At 39.2% G+C, this 22,100-nt stretch overlaps 1 protein-coding gene across 1 annotated transcript in view; it reads left to right on the forward strand.

The window, feature by feature from the left end:
- The window catches only part of CD109 (CD109 molecule), a 136,389-nt gene that overhangs the window by 106,632 nt on the left and 7,657 nt on the right, over positions 1-22,100 (forward strand). The window contains exons 24-31 of the mRNA XM_043890530.1: positions 4,135-4,216; positions 6,151-6,379; positions 7,641-7,806; positions 9,506-9,696; positions 10,864-11,019; positions 13,063-13,128; positions 15,501-15,643; positions 20,539-20,686. Of these exons, the coding sequence (XP_043746465.1) occupies positions 4,135-4,216; positions 6,151-6,379; positions 7,641-7,806; positions 9,506-9,696; positions 10,864-11,019; positions 13,063-13,128; positions 15,501-15,643; positions 20,539-20,686 (1,181 nt within the window). The remainder of the gene's footprint in view (positions 1-4,134; positions 4,217-6,150; positions 6,380-7,640; positions 7,807-9,505; positions 9,697-10,863; positions 11,020-13,062; positions 13,129-15,500; positions 15,644-20,538; positions 20,687-22,100) is intronic.

The following is a 22,100-nucleotide window of genomic DNA, read 5'->3' on the forward strand; positions in this document are numbered from 1 at the left end:
GGGCTGGCTCTTTCTGGTCACCCAGGTGGTGTTTTCTGCAAAATGGCCTTCCCTTAAGTCAGTAGCTCTGACTTATATCATGCCATTTATTATATTCCTAAATTATGCCATTTAATACATTCTTAAATTATACCATTTAATATATTCTTAAATTATGCCATTTAATGTATTCTTAAATTATACCGCTTAATATATTCTTCATCACACTTGACATTATGTAAAATGTTCTTGTTTTTCTGTTATCTGACTGTCTCCTGCTCCAGAAAGTAAGCTCCCTGACAGTGGGGACTGCTTGAATCTCTTCTCCACAGTTGGGCCCCTCAGTATGTGCAGAATGGATGAAGGCATCCGTATCAGCATTCACTTCTTTGGGCTTTCGGTTGATCACCCTAATGTGGAGGTTGAGTCTAGAAGATCTCTCAGGTGTTTCCACAATGCATGGTTATTTCTTACCACCACAGTGTCTACCTGGCTCTGGCAGGTTTTTATGAACTAGGAAATGTGACTAGGGATTTGAACCTGTTACTTTCGAGCTGGTGAAGTGGCTGATGGGAATCAGTCCCGCTGTTGTTGTTGCTCAATTGTGTGCACCTCTTTGTGACCCCGTGGAGTGCAGCACGCCAGGCTTCCCTGTCCTTCACTGTCCCCTGGAGTTTGCTCAAACTCACGTCCACTGGGTTGATGATGCCATCCAACCATCTCATCCTCTGTCGTCCCCTTCTCCTCCTGCCCTCAATCTTTCCCAGCATCAGGGTCTTTTCAAATGAGTCCGCTCTTTGCATCAGGTGGCCAAAGTACTGGAGCTTCATTCAGCTTCAGCATCAGTCCTTCCAATGAATGCTCAGGATTGATTTCCTTTCGGATGGACTAGTGTGATCTCCTTGCAGTCCAAGGGACTCTCTAGAGTCTTCTCCAGTGAGCTCCTCAAAAATGCATCTTTTCACATGATGAACTAAATTACATTAGTTATAAAGTAGTGGACAAAAATTTCTTGGTGTCATGATTTTCATTATGAGATCAGTGCCTCATTTCAGAGACTCTGTTTTTCCTTTTGCTATCATGTTTGCCAAAGTTTTAAAAAACATACCATAGTTGTTTTAATTTTTTTAAGGGATTAAAGTGGCTTTGACACAAGTCATGATTATATTATTAAATATCATTTGTGAACAGCACATGGTTTTCCTTAAATCATGCTTGGCCCAGGAGCCCTGTGACCTAACCTTGTATTTTTTTTTGATCTAAACAATAGCTACATCATTGAATGAAGTATCTTTTACTGTCAAAAAGAAAAATAGAATCATAAAATGAAAACTTGTTCAAATATTTAAATTGTAGTTCCTGCAGCTCAGTTTTTCAAGTAAGACTCAGATCAAACTTAGTTGAAAACACATTATATTTTCTCTGTTGAAATAAAGACAGGGAATAATAGGTTTCAGAACTCTGATGCTGCATTTGGCCTTCACAAGAATGGCTAGAGGCAATAGTAAAGATGCTAAAAAGAAAATGTTGGAGAAGTTCTCACTGTCCATTTCATGTCAGAAAGAGTAAGGAAGTTGATAATGAATACTTTTCTTTTAGTATAGAGAATATTTTAATCAGTTTTTTTTTGTTTTTGGCCAGAGAAAGATATTGATACAGCCACAAACAGCTGATTTTAATTCTTCTATTTGTATGCAATTGTGACACTTGTGATAAACTAAGACAAATTATGTTTAGAACTTTACTTTTCTATGTGCTTCTATGAGTGGTACTTTCCTCTTTATTATGATAAATTATAAATATTTTACATTCATGACTATTCCAAAGAAAATTCATGACCCGCAATGTATGTATCTTGTCCAACCCTTTATAAACAACAGTTCATGCATCATTATTTTAAATTTTAGAAGCGTCTGTTAATTCTGATTATACATTACTTTCTAACGCAAGAGCTCTTCTTTAAACTATGAACGTAAAGGCAATACTCTTATTTCCTCATAAACTTTTGGAGAAAACCATGTTTTTGCCTTTCTCGCCTGGAGATGAAAAGTCTCCAATTTAGGTGACTACCGTGGAACACTGGATTACTATACTAACAATAAACCTTACAGCCAAGCATGCTGTCTGTTTCTCTTATGGAATTGGATGGCTTGGAGAACAAGTAGCCATGGGTTCTCTCATGATGCATGGGTGGCTTCAGACAGGGAAGGATGCCTCACCAGAGATCCACTTGGTTCTGGTTCCCTCCTCTTTTGCCCAGGGAGCAGAGCTGGAGGCTTGGAGTCTCAGTTTCACCTAAACCAACTCAGGAAACGCACTCCATACCTGGAGACTATCTGTGAGTCATCCTCCTCCTCTGGGCTGGCTGCTCCTGGCAAAAGAACTGTGTCAGTTGTTGATATTAATGGCGATGGTTGGAGGTCAGCCACCTGAGGGGTAATTTCCCTAAGCGCTGATCTCATCTCTCTGAAGGTTTCGCAGTAACCCACCCGGGGGAACTGCTGCTGATGTGACTCAGGGGAGGCACTCGGTCCTCACCTCAGGCTGGTCCGTCTTCCTGCAGAAGCATCTCCTCTAGTGATGGAGAGACCCAGAGCACCCCTTCCCTTTTCCCCCCTTCCCTTCCTCTCCTGCCTTTAGTTTGTCATCTGTCTTTCAACTTTGCCTCTAGTGTTTGCCATGGGAAAGTTTAAAACAATTTTGTGGCTGTTGTCAATTTTTTTTTTTCCTTAAATTTGATGGTTAGAAAGTCATTCTCTATACCCATGTTAGGGAGCGATATCTATTGTTTTTTGAGAGCATGTAAAAGGTACTGTGCAGAGGACTTTTTATATACATATAAATTTTTAATTTTCTACTAGAGTATAGCTGATTATCAATGTTGTGATAGTTTCAGGCAAACAGGGAAGAGACTCAGCCATACCTGTACATGTATCCATTCTCCCTGGACCCCCCTCCCATCCAGGCGGCCATGTAACATTGAGCAGAGTTCCACATGCTATGCAGTAGGTCCTTGTTGGTTGTTATACTGGGTGAAGTAAGTCAGAGAAAGAGAAATAGCATATGACATCCCTTATATGTGGAATCTAAAAAGAAATGATACAAACAAACTTATTTACAAAGCAGGAACAGACTTACATCGAACGAACTTATGGTCCCTGGGGGGAGGGGTGGCGGGAAAGGACTTTTCATATATTAATTATTGAAAGAGCTCAGTGAAATTAGTAGGAAGCAGAGGCTTCTGGAAACAGATTGACCTTGGCTAGTGCCTAACTTCAGTGCCTACCAGTGTGTGACCTTGCACATGACGTATTCTGAGTTTCTGTCTCTTCATCTCTAAAAAATAGAATAATCATAGAGTTGTGGGAGTACCAGAGGTATACCTGTAAAGGGCTTTGACCAGTTCCTGACACACAGTCAGTGTTGGATAACTTACTTATTTCGTATTAAATTGGGCTTCCCTGGTGTCTCAGACAGTAAAGAATCCACCTGCAATGAGGGAGACCTGGGTTCGATCCCTGGGTCGGGAAGATTCCCTGGAGAAGGGAATGGCAACCCACTCCAGTATTCTTGCCTGGAGAAATCCCATGGACAGAGGAGCCTGGCGGGCTACAGTCCATGGGGTTGCAAAGAGTTGGACATGACTGAAGCAACTTAGCGTACAAGCATTGAAACCATTGTAGTTAAAGCCAGACTTAAATACTCCACTTTTTAGTTTACTTGCTTTATTTTTTTTAAAAATATTTATTTATTTATTTGACTGTACTAAGTCTTAGTTGCAGCGTGTGGGATCTAGTTCCCTGGCCAGGAAGCAAACCTGGGCAGTCTGCACTGGGAGTGCAGAGTCTTAGGTGATGGAGCACCAGGAGAGTCCCTAATTTACCTGCTTTTGAATGGCTAGAAATGTTGGCTGTGTAATGGTATTTGACTTTATTCCAGTTTGGGGCTATCTCAGTTCTTAATTTGTACATTCTACTTAGAAAGTCCTGATGTTCTTAATCTCCCACAGTACATAATATGGAAAATATTCAGTGTTATTTGATTTCATGTCTTCTTTCCCATTGTCTGCCCATGTCTCCTCAATATAAAGTCATGATCAGAAACTTCCATTCATTGCAACTTGATTACATTGATGATCTATTTTGTTGTCTTCAGGTTACCAGAGAGAACTGCTCTATCAGAGGGAAGATGGCTCTTTCAGTGCTTTTGGGAATGATGACCCTTCTGGAAGCACTTGGTAAGTGTTTCTGCTAGTGGAACAAATCCATGTCACAGAATGGACTCTTATTAGGTCATCATGGCCATGAAATTGACAGATGAATCTCTGTATCTGCTTGGGGACTGTGTTTTCCAGAGCCTGAATTTAAAAGAGATTCTCCCTTTCAAATATGGCTTTAAAACACTAATAAGTCAGACACTTTTATTTAGAAAAGATAAGTCATAAATTCTCTCTCTTTTTTTTTTTTTGGTGGGAAAAGCAGCAATAAAATACTTCATGATGATGGTGCAGCTGGCAAGAAAAATTGGTTAGAAATACAGGGTATTGGGACATAGTTCTTTTAAGATTTTTTAAAGATCACTTTTAAAAACTCTTTATTTATTTATTTATTGGCCTCACTGTACGGAATGTGGGATCTTACTTCCCCGACCAGAGATTGAACGCATACTCCCTGCAGTGGATGCTCAGAGTTTTAACCACTGGACCACTTGGGGAGTCCAGTTTTTTTTTTTTTAATCAGAGACAATTCAACATGAATTTTGTGGTAATACAGTCAATGTAGTTTCTTTAAGGTTATTTTTTTGTGAAAAAACAGTGAGGGGGTTAAATAATGAACGTTCAGAGTTTCCTCCAGAATGAAAGCTGCTCTGTGTGGCTGATTTTGAATGATTATTCTCTTCTTGAACTATCTTCAACTTCGTTTATATTCAGAAAAAGACAGGCTAATTATATCAGTAGAGTTAGTTAAAGTGTGCTGTGGTAAAAACCTTATATATCTCAGTAGTTGATTAGCAAACATTGTGCTGCATTTCCACTATGGGTCACCAGGGGGCTCTGCACCTTTGTTTCAGCCACAATCTCCCTGTCTCACCCAGAGCCTCCAGGCTTGCTGCAGTCTGGGGACAGAAGGCTGGGATATCCAGCGCTGGCAATTAAAAGCTTCAGCTGTAAGATTTCTTATCACTTTATCGTGATCAGAGCTGGTTCTGGGGCTATGCCTAACTTCACGGGGGCCTGGAAGTGAATTCTTCTCATACCCAAAGTTAAAGAGAACTATATCATATTGAATATTAGTAATATTTACCACACTAAATCTTTTATAGGATGAAACAGATCTGCTTCAGATTTTCTTTTGGCACAAGTCAGGTTATAGATCCATTAATAGAAAGGTTTCAGTGTTTTATTGCTTGATGTTCTTTTTCACCTCAATATTTAGTGTTCTGTAGCAGAGATTGGCATACTTTTTCTTTAAAGGGTCAGATAGTAAATATGCTAGGACATAGAACCTCAGTTGCATGTTTTTTCTTCTTCCCTTCACCCTCTCTACTTTTCTCCTTAAAACAAAAACCATTTTAGGTATAGGGTAGGGGTGGGAAGAGGTACATTTAAGGAGACGGTGGGCTGTATTTGGCCCAAATAGTATTGGCCCACAGACTGTAATTTGCTGATTGCTATCCTGTAGGATAGAAATATCCATTTGCTCTACTTAAAAGTACTACAGTTTGATTGTGGACTAAACATACTTCATCCATTGCTTTAGGGTTGAACCAAATGTGCAATGAGCTCTTCCTAGGTAAATACCCAGAACAGTCCACAGGTGAATAACCTTGGACCATTTATTTAACTCTCTCTGAGTTTCAGATTCTTAGCCTATAAAATAATGAGGTGGGATGAGATGATTTCCAGGTTCTTTACCAGCTCTGCTGTTTTGTGAGCTGACCTGGAATTTCCCGGCCACACTTGTGGGAAACTGTACCCTCTGCCTGGCTGAGTCGTTTACTTTGAGTCTTGTGGTGGTTTTCTGTCCATTTGTTCCTTCTTCAGTGATTGGCCCTTTGGAGAATCTTTTGATGGGGGAAAAGTGTTATTGTTGGTGTTTTCTTGCTTGGTGTAATTTGGAGGACTTTATAAAGTGTATTTTATGTAATTTCCCCCCCCCCCTTTTCACCAAGGTTGTCAGCTTTTGTTTTAAGATGTTTCCTTGAAGCTGATCCTTACATAGACATTGATCAGAATGTGTTACACAGAACATATACTTGGCTCAAAGGACATCAGAAATCCAACGGTGAATTTTGGGAGCCAGGAAGAGTGATCCACAGTGAGCTCCAAGGTGGCAATAAAAGTCCTGTAACTCTTACGGCTTATATTGTGACTTCTCTCCTGGGATATAAAAAGTATCAGGTATTTAATCTTTAATAAATAATGGGTGGGAAATCACAAGAAAGGTAGGTCTTGATGGGTCAAGAATACATGTCTGGAAACGTAAAGAATTTTGCAATATTCCATCACATTTGAAGTCTTGAATTGGAGTACTCTTTTGCTTTGCATTTGTGGACACATTCCAACAGCTGAGAATGAAAATATCAACCCACTCTTTTGAGTAAACAAAGAGAAGTCTAAAAATGCTTTGTAATATTAAGTGTTCTTGTTATTGGTAAGATAAGTCGACACATATTTAATCATTGGAAAGTTAATTTTTTAGAGGACAAAAAATTCTTCAGAATTTGGGAATGTGTTCTAGCAAACTTAGATTGTAAAGAATTTTTTTTTAAAATTTCTAAAATACCCTGGAGCAATTATAATGTCTACTAATTTAAAAAAAGTACAGGCGTGTGTGCTAAGTAGCTTTAGTCATGTCTGACTCTTTGTGACCCCGTGGATTATAACGCGTTAGTCTTCTCTGTCCATGGGATTCTCCAGACAAAAATACTGGAGTGGGTTGCTCTGCCCTCCTCCAGGGGATCTCCCCACCGAGGGATCGAACCTGCATGTCTTATGTCTCCTGTATTGGCAAGAGGGTTCTTTACTACTAGTGCTACCTGGGAAGCCCAAGTAAAAACTACACCCACACTCTAAAAAGCATGTTAAGTGGGCATGGATGTCTGGGTGAGGATGGATGTGCCTGGAAAGTTATGCAAATGCGCTTAATTTTGCTCTAGAGCTGTCTCAGTGATTGATGCCTTTTACTGCTTATTGCCGACTGCAAATAATCAAAAGCGGCCATTCTCAATATTAAGATCCTGCAGTTTTCCTAGCCTAGTACTAGACATGTAGGATTTAATCTTTCCCCTCAATTTAGAGCTTCAGTACCTTAGATCATATATGTGAAGTATCTTTCTCAGGATACATTTTATGTCCTCTTCTTAGTTCATGATAGACAGTGGGAGAAACACTGGCAAAAACACCACTTCTTATGTTTTATTCCCTCTATAGAATGGTGCTTATTTGCTTGTAAAACCTGAAAAGTGGTATTATTTTCAAAATACATGGCAGATCTTTAATTGTCAGTGATCAGGGTGATTTCCATTGTCTAGGACAAAGTCAGGTGCTTAATAGGTGCTGAAATTGTTTTTGAATGAATGTTTGAAAATACTTTTCATATAAATATGTATGTGGTGACAGGTTATGTTGAATAGTAAAATGTGTATTCTTTTCTTTCCAGCCTAATATTGATGTGCAGGAGTCTATCAACTTTTTGGAGTCTGAATTCGATAGGGGAATTTCCGACAATTACACCCTGGCCCTTGTTACTTACGCCCTGTCATCTGGGAGGAGCCCTAAAGCCAAGGAAGCTTTGGATATGCTGACTTGGAGATCAGAACAAGAAGGTAAAGCGTGTAGCCCCTGTGCATTATGAAATGTGTGCATGACATGAGAAAGTTTTGTACACCAGGTATGAAGGTGATTACACTTACATCTGAATGGCTTGAAAATGCGATGCAGGTAAAATCACCATGGGTTGACATGGTCACCCTGCTGTGACTCTCCCCAAGGGTTTTCTAGAGAGTTTCGTGCTTTGGGTGTTTCCTTCTTTTAGACATGTTCTGCCTTGTGTCTGTTACCCTTCGAGTTGTCTGATGCCATTTCTGGTTTTGTGGCCTTGAGTGATCATTAAGGCTATGGTTTTTGGAAAGACTTGGACTCAAATTCTGGTTCGGTTCCCTTTCTGAGCTTCAGTTTCCCTATCTGTCAGAGGGGAATAACACCTCTTTTAGGATTGGTATGAGGATTAAATGAGATAATGTGCAGGGCTTACCATGTAGCAAGTGTTCAAAAATGTGAATTAAAATGCTAATAGAAATGCAAATGTCAGAAATTCCATTAACAAGCTGTGTGTATGATTTTTTAACAGTTTTGGAATGAGCACTGCTTGTGGGCTACAGTAGGACAAAAAGTACATGTGTTATTACTTTCTGAATGCCCTCTATAGTCAGGGATCCAGGTGTGTGTGTGTGTGCGTGTGTGTGTGTGTGTGTGTGGTGGAAGGGGATGGGGTGGGCAAAAATAATTTTAGGTGATGTCGACTGATTTTGAATCTCTCTGAATTCAAAACAGGCTAATTATGGAAAGTGCTTTAGAGGCTTCGGAGACTGTAAAAAATATTGTGTTATTATTAGCAGTGCGTGTGTCCTCAGCCGTGTCTGACTCTTGGTGACCCCATGGACTGTAGCCCTCCCAGGATTTTCTGTCCATGGGATTTCCCGAGCAAGAATACTGGAGCAGGTTGCCATTTCCTCCTCCAGGGGATCTTCCCAACCCAGGGATTGAACCCAGGTTGTTAGCAGTAATTTAGGTTAAATCCTTATTACCTATTGCAGTGTTGGGGACTAGAAGGTTTATTGCATAGAGGCTGGAGTAATCCTTGACATTTCTGCTTCTCTGCTTGGCTAAGTGGTAGTTGTGTTACCTTCCACTCAAATGTAATCATCATCTAAATGGTAATATTTGAGACAAGGGGGAGTGGGTACTAAGTAGAATGTTTCTCCCAGGGGCTAGCAGGACTATCTCTAGGAAGATTGTTGAGCTGGCCAGGGTCTCTCATTTTTTTCCTGGGGTCTTGGATTTTGAACTTATAACACTAACTTTCAGATAATGGAAAAAGGAGTGTTTCCCAGAATGTTAGAGCTGCTTAATGGCAGATTCCCAGAATACATTTCTTTCCAACGTGTCCGAAAATATTTTGGGATGGTCTGGAATATACTATGATTTTTTCAAAAAATTTATAGCTGTTTAGTCTTGAGCCAGACATATGGAATTTCTCTTGGGAAAATATTTTCATCAAAATGTCCTCAAATATAAGTAATAGGAAAAGGATGAAAATTTATAAATTTAATAAGTTTAAGAAGAGGCATGTTGATTTGTGTGTGTGATTATACATATATTTGCTTGGCAGAAATATACACATGTATAGAAATATGTGTATTTTTATGCTAGTCAAGGAGAACTTGGACCAGTGTAGGAATGTTCAGTGGTATCAAGTGTAATTTTTCTGTAATTGGCCAGACCGTTACCACTTTTCTCCTGCAGGAGGCCTGCAATTCTGGGTGTCATCGGTGTCCAGACTGTCTGAATCCTGGCAGCCGAGCTCCCTGGATATTGAAGTTGCAGCCTATGCGCTGCTCTCACATTTCTTGCAGCATCAGGTTCCTGAGGGAATTCCGATTATGAGGTGGCTAAGCAGGCAGAGAAATAGCTTGGGAGGTTTTGCATCTACCCAGGTGAGTGAGGATCGCTTTCAATTTCTTTAGCTATCTACCTATATAAATAACTATATATAGGTAAAACTAATTCTGCTCTTCTGTGCTGTCATGCCTGACCCTCTGCAACCCCATGGACTGTAGCCCACCAAGCTCCTCTGTCCATGGGGATTCTCCAGGCAAGAATACTGGAGTGGGTTGCCATGCTCTCCTCCAGGGGATCTTCCCAACCCAGGGATTGAACCCAGGTCTCCTGCATTGCAGGCAGATTCTTTACCATCTGAGCCACAAGGGAAGTCCAAAAATACTGGAGTGGATAGCCTATCCCTTCTCCAGGGGAACTTCCTGACCCAGGAATTGAACCAGGGTCTCCTGCATTGCAGGTGGATTCTTTACCAGCTGAGCTACCAGGGAAGCCCAAAACTAATTATATAAAAAATTAAATGTACATGTTGTTGTTCAGCTGCTCAGTCGTGTCTGACTCTTTGTGACCCCATGGACTGCAGCACGCCAGGCCTCCTCGTCCCTCACTATCTCCCGAAGTGTGCCCAAGTTCATGTCCATTGAGTCGGTGATGCCATCCAGCCACCTCACCCTCTGCCGCCCTCTTTTCCTTTTGCCCTTGATCTTTCCCAGCATCAGGGTCTTTTCCAGTGGATCGATTCTTCACATCAGGTGGCCAAAGTACTGGAGCTTCAGTGTCAGCATTAGTCTTTCCAATGAGTGTTGAGGGTTGAATTCCTTTAGGATTGACTGGTTTTATATATATATATATATATATATATGGAATATGTATATATTTACTAATGTGGTTCCTTTTTTCATGACTTCATAAAATTACTTGGCAGTTTAAAAGTTTAGTAACTTTAAAGACTTGTTATTAATTTTAATTTTTTCCTATCATTGATATAGACATCATATCTGATACTCATATAGGATAAATTAGTTCCCTGTCTTAGTAGCCATTTTCCACCTGTGGTATCTGGTACAGTCGGATCTCAGCTCTAGTCAGCAGCTTCTGAGTCTTTCCTGTATCCAGGTCAACCAAATTCAAAGGTGGACCTAGGTGAGCTCCTCACCCAAGAAAGGTAGAGGAGTGTGTAGTGGTATCCTAAACATTACTGAAATTTACTCTTTGGAAGCCTTAATAAATGCTTATGTGCACAAATCTTTTTTCCCCCTCAACAGGACACCATTGTGGCCTTGAAGGCCCTATCTGAATTTGCAGCTTTAATGAATGTAGAAGAGACAAATATCCAAGTGACTGTGGAGGGGCCCAGTTCACTGAGTCCTGTGAAGTTTGTGATTGACACACAGAACCGCTTTCTTCTCCAGATGGCAGAGGTGTGGACAAGGGGGTGGTTATCTGAATATCTGTGTAGGTGATCCCATCTGCTGATGATTTTCTTTCTGTTGACTTCAACAAAGACTTGTTCCCAGAGCTGTGTCCCGACAGGAAGGAGTACCCTCTTGTGGTTGAATTTGCTGAGTGGGGGAAGGGAGAAGGGGATGAGAACTTTGCAAAGATTTGGGAAAGGCGAAAACATGGGTCCTGTCGTATTGGGAAATGAATGAATACCCTTTGAGCTCCTCCTCTTTGCAGACCCTGTGCCAGATTTCTTTATGTGTGCTATATTGTATTTACTTTTCAAACCAAGACTAAGAAGCAAGTACTTTTATCCCCACTATACATATTATAAAACTGAGACTAAGGGAGTTTAAGTGACTTGCCCACAATCACGTTGCTAGTAACAGGAGAGCTACAATTTGAACCTGTTGTTTCAAAGACCATGTTCCTTTTGGTTGTACCACATTCCTCTTAGGAGTTGATAGAAGCAGCAGTAGAATTTTTTCCTTAAAAATGGGATAAAGGACTGTGCTAGACCCTAACTTTATTCCCTTGGCTAACCTTGCAGGAAGTTGAGGGTAATGGAGGAAAGCAGTAACTTCAAGACTAGAACCTGAGGGAGAAGGGGTGATAGCAAAGGAAAAGGAAGGAATAGTGTTGGTCCAGGTCAGTGATAGCATGTCATTGTGTTCTCAGAAAGGCCAGGGACTTGGATGCTAAGGGAGGCTTGAGGAGGAAGGGATGACTTCTCATTCTTATCTTTCTGGCTTCAGTTCCTACAGAAGAGCTTCCATAGCACTAACGTGCACTTCTTCTGCCTTCACCCCTCTTATCTGGTTTACCCGTAACCTTTGACTTGTGGGGCTGTGTAAAGTTCTTTTTTAAAAAAAATTATACCCCAAAATACACTTTATTAATCTTGTATCAGTACTGGACTATATTTTCAACTTCTTGCTTTTAATCTCCTACCATGCCTGATTCAGGTCTAAAGAAAAATACTTGTTTACTGTTTAACATTTGTGGGAGGAAGTAAGGTGAGTGGGGAAGGAAGGAGGATTTTATTGACTTGAAAAATAATTGTGTGAAGCCTTCTATTTACACACAAGATGAAGCAGCAACTTGATTCATGTGCACTTTTGATTAAACAGGTAGAGGAAAAAACACAGAGTCTATTTAGGCATTATGGAGAGTAATTGTTTGAACTGTATTTTTCTTTATTGAATATGTATTTTTTATTTGTTGAACGATAACATTTCAGGCTACAGAATGCTTAATTTCCATGGTGCTAATTAAAACCAGCACATGTGTATCTAAGTGATTGGTCTAGACAAAGAAATAGGCAAGCTGCGATCTATTCTTTTTTATGGAATAATCAGTTCTCTTCAGTTTAAAAAAAAGAAAAAGAAGTGTGTGATCTTAACATTTTGCTTACAACTTGCTAATAATCATTATTATTTTATGGATTCTTGTTTATCTAATTTTCATATGTCCGAAGGTAATTTAAACCATGAACAGAAATTAGTAACGTTTTTAAAGACACTGACCATAATTCAGTATATTTACATACCAATGAAATTATTTGCAGAAAAGTATTTTTAATTGTCAAAACATAGATAAGGTATTAATTTTGTCATAGTAATTATTATTTATCATCATCAAAATTGACCTTCATAGTGACCTGTGTAAAAGAAGTCCTTTTTTTAAATTAAATTTTTTTAAACACTTTGTTACTGGAGTATAATTGCTTTGCAATGCTATGTAAGTTTCTGCTGTACAGCGAAGTGAATTAGCTACATGTGTACATGTATCCCCTCCCTCTTGAGTCTCTCCCTGCACGAGTCTCCCTCCTCTAGGTTATCACAGACCTAGCTGGGCTCCCTGAGCTTCCTACTGGCTATGTATTTTCCATGTAAAGTTGTTAGAGCTTTCGAGTGCAGACAGCTCACGCTCCTGATGAGGGAAAACAGTGGTCTGTGCTGGCAGGGAGGGCCTGGGTATGGACACTTAGCCATATTTACTTTTTTCCCACTTTTATTCAGCTTGCTGTAGTACAGCCAACTGCAGTGAATATTTCTGCAAATGGTTTTGGATATGCTATTTGTCAGGTATGTAATAATGTTTATTTTTTGTTTTGTTAAATATGACTTGCTATAATAATTCTTTGGTTTGAGGCACTGATAAATCTTGAACTTAGATGACAAAATTATTAAGGGTTTATTTCTATGACAGCAAAATAAATCACTATCTTTAATAAAAAGTGTTAGAGCTGTGACTAGCTAGTGAGTGGACTAGCAATTATATGAGTTGATAATGTGTCAGAAGAATATTTCTTGAGTGTTAAATACTTTTTGAGGTGAGGGTTAAAATCCTCCAGTATGAGTCATGCGAACTGTTGGGAGCTCTCACCTTTTTTGTGTGTGAAAATGTAGCTCAGACATAATGCTGGATAGAGTTTCTTTTTTTTTTTAATTTTAATTTTTATTATTTTTTTTTGGTAAAGTTTCTATTGTGACTTGATAAATATGTAGTGTTTTACTTACCATTTCTTAATATTCATCTAACAATATGAAAGTCAACATGGTATTATAAGTAATTGACTTGAAGATAGGAAATGTGTCCCTTTGATGTAAAATTTTATATTATTGTAAATAAAACAATTAGAGCATAATATGTTCAATGCTCTACTATAGGAAGAAAATTCAAAGAAATCTACCCTTTATGGTGTAACTGGGATACAGTTAAATGGAGGTAGTATATAAAATACTGAATGGAAGTTATTTTACTTAATAATACATGAAAATCATGGGGATTTAAAACCTATTTTGCACCCCAATAACATGGTTTTAAGTCCCCATGATTTTTATGTACTACGTACTTGGTTAGAAAAAACAAACCAAACAAACCCTGACAGCTTTACTGAGAAAGTTGTTTAGTTACTAAGTCATGTCCGACTCTTTTTATGACCCCCATGGACTGTAGTCCGCTAGGCTCCTCTGTTCATGTGGGATTTCCCAGGGATACTGGAGTGGGTTGCCATTTCCTTCTCCAGGGGATCTTCCCAACCCAGGGATTGAACCCGTGTCTCCTGGTGGACTCTTGGCAGGTGGATTCTTTACCACTGAGCCACCAGGGAACCCCTGAGAAGTTTTTTAAAAAGACTGTTGTAGAGAAAAGATACTTTTTCAAAAACCAGTACAACTATCCTGGTTGAGAGAACAGATGCTTTTGCCAAGACACAATGCTTAGGGCACTTGGTCAGGTATAATTTAGAAACTTAAAAATAATGTGAAGATTATTTTGTATAATACTCAAAATACAGTAAATGTTTTCTTTTAATCAGGGGAAAAAAATCACAATTAAAAGGAACAGTGTTCGATGAAAAGGATAGAAAGAGGGAAGAGTAAATAACTTGTATTGGTCTTTACCAACAAAGACCATGTGAAAATACTCATTCTCAAGCTATCTTTTGATGTGAATAATAAATCCAAAAGTAAATACACAGGATATTTTAGATAAGCTTGAAAAATTATATGTATTTAAACCACCAAATTGGTTTGAATTCATTCTTGATAAACCAAATATAGATAAATTACTGTATAGGTAAAGTCAAGTGATTTTTATATGAGGTCTAAGGACACAGCAGTAAATTTGGTACCTACTGGTCGGAATGTTCACCAGTTGTTTGTCTGTATCAACATGAAGAAAACAAAAGGTAGGGACCAATAGGTACTTCTTGTAATGGAGAAGAAAATGGCAAAAAAGCTGGTTACCCAGAAATAGGTATTGACATGTCCTTTAGTTAATGTTTTTGAAAGTGCTCTGGAAAAAGGAGGGCAAGGAAGACTCTCACGTTTGCAGTGGTGTTGACCCCTTTTGAGTGATAAAAAGCAAAGCTATTTTTTGGAAATAAACTGCAAGATTTCTTGGATATTAAGACCCAGTTGACTTGAAATCCATCATTTATTTCATCATCTTTGAAAAACATTGTATAATCAAAAAGAAGCCTTAGCAGTTGAATAGGTTTCTGTTCCACCAGGCTTTTGGATAAAGATATTTTGATTTATCTTACCAATAGTTCCAGTTTGTGAAAAATGACTCCAGCTGGGCAACAGAGCTTAGAAATTAGTGGATGCTTTCAAGAAACTTGGCAATAGTTTAGCTTGTTCCCGCATGGGAATGTTTTACAGTATTTGAAAAAAACAATATCTGTGAATATTGTCCACAATGATCTATGAAATTTTGAATATTCCCTAACAATTTTTCTCAACTTTAAAAATCATTGTTTATTAACTTTTATAATTATATTTGTAAATAATGATACTTTGCTAGCTAGTAAAACTAAAATTTTTTTTAGATTGAAAATTACAAATTTAGTTGAGTTTATCCCAGAGAATCATTACTTAATTTTTAGAATATATAATTAAACCAGTTTATTGCTAATGACTTATTACTTATGCTCCTTTGTTATTTATTGCAGCTTAATGTTATTTATAATGTGAAAAATTCCAGATCTTCTAAAAGCCGAAGATCTATCCAAGATCAGGAATCATTTGACTTAGATGTTGCTGTAAAAGATAATAAAGATGATGTCAATCACTTGGATTTGAATGTGTGCACAAGGTTGGTATTTAAGTCCCCCCTCTTCCTCCTTAAAAAATAGATTTGAATAATTAAATATATATGACTATTTATGGAGAAGGAAATGGCAACCCACTCCAGTATTCTTGCCTGGAGAATTCCATGGACAGAGGAACCTGGTGGTCTACAGTCCATGGGGTCACAAAGAGTCAGACACGACTGAAGTGATTTAGCAGCAGCATATGACTATTTATATATTTAATTATATAACTATATAGTTATCTAACTGTATTACTATAAGGAGTTACATTTAGCAAAGATTTCAGTTACATAATACACTTCTGATTACAAACCAGAATGCTAATTGTATTTAAACCTTTCTCCACATGCCCAAATTATCAATATTTGCAAGTTTTTCTTGTATTTATAATAAACTTTCATAGAAAAGTTTAATAAAACTCAGGTTTAATTTATAAAAACTTTAATTGTTGTTCAGTCACTTAGTCATGTCTGATTCTTTGCAGCCCCATAGACTGCAGCACACCAGGCTTCCCTGTCCATCACCAGCTCCCGGAGTTTGCTCAAACTCATGTCCATTGAATTGGTGATATTGTCTAACCATCTCATCCTCTGTCGTCCCCTTCTCTTCCTGCCTTCAGTTTTTCCCAGCATCAGGGTCTTTTCCAGTGAGTTGGATCTTCGCATCAGGTAGCCAAAGTATTGGAGCTTCAGCTTCAGTCCTTCCAATGAATATTCAGGGTTGACTTCCTTTAGGATTGACTGGTTTGATTGCCTTGCTGTCCAAGGGACTCTCAAGAGTCTTCTCCAGCACCATAGTTCAAAAACATCAGGTCTTCGGCACTCAGCTTTCTTTATGGTCCAACTCTCACATCTGTACATGACTACTGGAAACACTATAGCTTTGACTATATGGATCTTTGTTGGCAAAGTGATATTGCTGTTTTAATATGCTATCTAGATTTGTCATAGCTTTTCTTCCAAGGAGCAAGCATCTTTTAATTTTGTGGCTACAGTCACCATCTGCAGTGATTTTGGAGCCCAAGAAAATAAAGTCTGCCACTGTTTCCATTCAAAAACCTTAATGAATCATGATTAATACTCCAAAATTGATTATTTCTTTTTGTTGGTAATTTTTTTGTTAACCAATTATTTTAGGTTCACATTTAACTTTTTGCATTATGCACTTAACTCAGAACTTCATAAAAGTGCAAGTTCAATGAAGAGCCTAGTTTTTTTTAAGATATAGTGAAATAATTCCAATTTAGAAGATCTTTGCATTGGATATTTAGGCACTCACAGCTTCTGGGAGCATTTAATAAAGTGACTATTAAATTTGGTCTGTGTCCAGAGCATCTGAGGATCTTGTTAAGCAAAAAGTATTCACTTCAAGACTACTGACTTCACAGATTCAGGGTCTATGAAGCCACCTTCAGCTTTCTTGCTTATTCTGATGCATACAGCAGTTTGAGAGCAACTCCTTCAGAAAGTTCTTGAATCAAGAGACTTTATAGTTTCTTCTTTGTCAGTCTACTGTGGTTAAGCTTGGTGTTACTCAATTATGCACTGATCTTGACTAGCTGCTGCCTGCCCTTTTTAAATATCCCATAGTGTCTGATTGGGCTTTCTTGGTGGCTCAGACAGTAAAGAATCTGCCTGCAATGTAGGAGACCCGGGTTTCATCACTGGGTCAGGAAGATCCCCTGGAGAAGGGAATGGCTACTCACTTTAGTACCCTTGCCTGGAGAATTACATGGACAGAGGAGCCTGGCGGGAGTTGACCATGGGGTTGCAAAGAGTCAGACATGACTGAACGGCTAACACTTACTATAGCATCTGATTGACCTTGGACTCTTGGTGGGCTGGATGTCACTGATGTGATACTGAACCTCCAGGTCCTCCTAAGGTCATCTCTAGGTGTTCCTCCAGGTGGTCAATCTTCTTAGCCATTGCCTGAACCCAGTCTTCTTCATTACTGCTGCCATCCCTACTGTCTTGAGTCTCCTTGTTCCTGATTTTAGTATAAATTGCCACATGTGTTTGCCCCCTTCCTCACCTATTTGGGTATTTTGAACCAGCAGCACAAGAATATCAGAATCTCTGCAGTGGCTTCCTTTTTAGCTGAGAAAGTAGGACTCCCATTATCCTTCACTAAGATTGAAACTGGTCTCTGTTCCAGAATAACAACATCAAGTTATTATTATTATTATTATTATTTAAACAACACCCACCTGCATTTGGGCTTCTCCAGTAGCTCAGACAGTAAAGAATCCGCCTGCAATGCGGGAGACCTGGGTTCAATCCCTGGGTTGGGAAGATCCCCTGGAGGAGGGCATGGTAACCCACTCCAGTATTCTTGCCTGGAGAATCCCCATGGACAGAGGAGCCTGGCAGGCTAATGTCCATGGTGTCGGAAAGAGTCGGACACGACTGAGTGACTAAGCACAGCACAGCATCTGCATTTATCACAAACTTACATGCTAGGCATTGCACCATGACTTGCACATGCAACTCATTTAATCCTTATTCTATAAAGTTGGTGCTATTATTATCCTTGCTTTTCTCATTCACTCCTTCAGTCATTCATTCACTCAGTAAATATTGGCTGAGTTTTCATTATGTAGAGTCAGGATTTGGAATATTAAGTTTAGCCAAAAAGATATAGCTTTCACAGTACTTACTATTTGAAAGAGGAGACAAAAATTAATAAAAATGATTCCTGAAAACAATGTTACTGAACTCAGGTTTGGCTGCTGGCTGTTCAGAAATCAATACTCAAGAGACAGTTGCTGGTTGAAAGGAAAGATGCTTTAATAAGAAAAACTGGCAGTCTGGGGAGAAGGTGGACTCATGTCCTGAGACCAGCTCCGAGGATTCTGCTCAGTAGTAATGGTTTTTAAAGGGAAACTGGGGAAACAGTCTGTCGGTCATTGAGATGGGAGTTGGAGCCATCACCACCTTGCCCTGCATGCAGGCTTGTCGAATTCTTATGATCTTCCTCTAGATGCTGTCTTGTTCATATAGTTTGTTCATGAGATTACTTAAAGGGGAAGCTAGGGAAGAGATCTGGTCATCTGTTAATTATTTATTTTTCGTTTGTACTCCTTTGATCTATGGAAAGAACCAACAGGCTAGGCAAGATACTGTGTGATCAAAAGATTTGAGAAGTATGCTTGGCCAGAGGTGAGCAGAATATGGGGGCGCCTGGTTTAAGGTTAGTTACAATGCAGCTTTGCTAAAATGACAAGAAGAGAGCTTTCCTGAGGAGGGTGGTTTCCTGCAAAGAGCTGCTTAGAGCAAATCAATAAAATTCTAGTTTTGAAAAGGGCAAATTGTTCTTATGGGGCCGTGAGATGGATTTTACCTCTTAGGGAGGTCAGGTGAAGACACAGAAGAGGAAAATAAAGTGAAACTGAGATTCAGACCATGATGGAGCTTCACTATAAGGGGCTCATGTAAAAATGCACAATTCCAAATCTTATTCCAGCATCAGGAGTCAGATGGGCAATAAACTTTGCTATGTAGAGGACATCTATATCTTTTTTTGTGTGTGTGGAGGATCTGGAGAAGGTGTTTTAATCAGGGTTGGGGCTTTATAAAAAGGATCTAGACGCTGCAACTAGTTTTCTGACAAAAATCTGCTATGAGATACAAATAGCATTCTAAATGAATTCATTCAGTGACACTTTATAAAAAGAAAAACTGGTGTTTCAGGCTCTTTATTCTCATCAATAAGGTCCAAGCTCTTACTCACCTCAGACAGGGTTTCTCTGTGGCATGGCAATTTAACAAGTTCTACCCCTGGCTGGTGGAAAGACCAGGTCAGCTAAGGCACTTCTGATGATACACTGCAGTCATCGAATCTAGGCAGGTTGGCTGTTTTTCTCATCTCTAAAACCCTTCCAATTTTAATGCCCATATTGGTTTTCAGCAGCATCTCCTCTTGAGCACATTACCAGCAGATGGTTTTGACTGCCTGGGGTTGCCAGCCAGCCAGAGTCAGCACTTGTACTGTATGGCTTTTCAATCAGTCATGTTTGGCAGGCATCAGTTTGCTGCTTGGAAAAGTGAGATTTTCTACTGGCCCTTCTTGCTTTTGCCATTTAAAGGACAACAGGAACTTAACTGAACGCTGCTGAGACCTCCATCTTGGAGACAAACTTCTTTCCGTAACGACACTGGGCTCCTTCAGATCCAAACTAAAAGCTCTTGCCACCTAGTCTTTTTTAGAAAAATATTTATTTTAAAGGAGACAAAATGTTGTTGGTGCCCAGATGCTTTGATGCTTACAATGTGTACAGCAGGGTTAGAAAAGAAGCCGTGTAATAAAACTTTCCCAGGCTTGTCATTCTCCCAAGGCGACCAAAGAAAATACAAAATTTGCTCCAAGTATGTGGGAGAAGAAAGGGAAGGACCTTCCCTACTGGTCTTCTTTTTCTAAAACCAGATGAAGAAAAGGTTGTTGAAGATTTGGCCGCCATCTCCCGCTAACTGGTCAAGTGATGCCTCTTTTTCAGTTCCTAGCCTTGAGCCGGAGAACTTAGTACCGTCAACTTTTGAGAAAATGAAAAATGCAATGCAGTTTGGAACCAACCCCTGGAAAACAGAGTTGCCTGCTGAAGGGGCAAAGGTTGCCCTCATTACAGCCCAGGTGCCTAAGCCAGTGGCGTTGTAGGCATTTCATGCTGACTGACAAGTGGACCCACTGTTCTCTTCCTCATGTGGTTGAAAGTTATAGGAATTTCAGACCTGTAAAGAAAGGGTTACCTTTTTACAGTTTTCTACAGTAACTTATTTCAACGAAACAGTAAATATTTGGAATAACACTTGGCAGTTTTAATTTCTATATGAAGATAGTTTGCCAACAGCTGTAGGTTTTTCCTAAAGGGTTTTTGTTTCTCCTGTCATCCTTGATTTAGGTTTCTGGGCCCAGCCAGAAGTGGCATGGCCCTTATGGAAGTCAACCTGCTCAGTGGTTTTACTGTGTCCTCAGATGCCATTCCCCTGAGTGATACTGTGAAAAAAGTAGAACACGACCATGGGAAACTCAACCTCTACTTAGACTCTGTAAGTAATGACACCAAGGTTTCCCCTCGGTAACCATTGACAACACCACTCTTTACTGTGTTCAGAAGTACCTTTACTTTACACGTTTTCTTTACATCATTATTTTGGCTTTTGGTGTCCCTGAGTGACTTTCACATGGCAACCATCTATTGTCAACACTAACAAGACATTATTATAAAATTAGTTTAAAGAGAATTACTATTAATGGTGAGCCTAATGAAAGTCTTGATAATGAAATTATTATTTCATACCAGATGTTCAACACAAATTGTTGTGACATATTTTCCAAAATATAGTCCAGATCTCAAATAGAGAACTCCTGTGCTTCAAGGAATTGCTGAACATATTTATTTAAATGCTGCTGATGGTAAAAGCTTTAATTACATGTTTTAAAATGCTCATGAGGGACTTCCCTGCTGGTCCAGTGGTTAAGAATCCTGCTGCCAATGCAAAGGACCTGAGTTCCATCCCCGGTCTGGGAACTAGGATCCCGCATGCCATGAGGCAATATGTGCCACAGTTCCCGAGCCCACGTTCTAGAGCCCATAAGCTGCAACTGGAGAGAAGCCTGAGCACCCGGAGTTGGTGCTCCGCAACAAGAAAAGCCACTGCAATGAGAAGCCTGCATAGCACGGCTAGAGAGTAGCCCCCGCTCGCCATGACTCGAGAAAGCCCCAGGTAGCACTGAAGACCCAGAACAGGGTGCATTCGTGAGAGAAAAAGCGTTTAATACATCCCAAAGGGGTTAACATTCCTGCACTGCAAAGTCAGCTGCTTAAATCATAGAATATTCTCAGAGGTTTGGTCTTTACACAAAATTATTGTATAATGTAATTGCATCATATAATTTTCATGTACTCTTCCCATTGCTGTATGAAAATTACTGATTCAGGAATAAGGTGCATAAAATATTGTGAGAAAGATTAGTATGGAATTCAAGACTTGTTATGTCTCAAAACTGCTGGCATGTAAGTGTATTCTTCTGACATCTATATGAAATTTATATGTGGAGTTGAAATTGAGTTTTAAGTGTTCTTAGGATTTCATGTTAGCAGGGGGGAATACGTATGTTTCTTATTCCAGTTTTGCCAAGTGTGAATCAGAATTATATTGCTTTAGCAGTGACTCTACTTTTATAAAGCGAGTTCCTAAATATTCTCCTTGTTTTAAGACTTCAAAAACCACTTTGGTTAATCAGCTGTTGAAACGAATTCAAAGTCTCTAGATTCTTTTGCTGTTCAGTAATTTTAATATATTAAATACTGCTTGACAGTCATGGGCCTAATTTAGGGTTTGAAAAATGCATTTAATGTTTCTATATTTAATAATGTAATTAGGTTTGGAGTTTGGCTTGTGTCTCTGATGTTCTTGTTAATGGCTATTTTTAGTGTCCATTACATTTTGACTGATTAAT

This window comes from Cervus elaphus, chromosome 28, assembly GCF_910594005.1.
Source record: "Cervus elaphus chromosome 28, mCerEla1.1, whole genome shotgun sequence".
Classification (NCBI taxonomy): domain Eukaryota; kingdom Metazoa; phylum Chordata; class Mammalia; order Artiodactyla; family Cervidae; genus Cervus; species Cervus elaphus.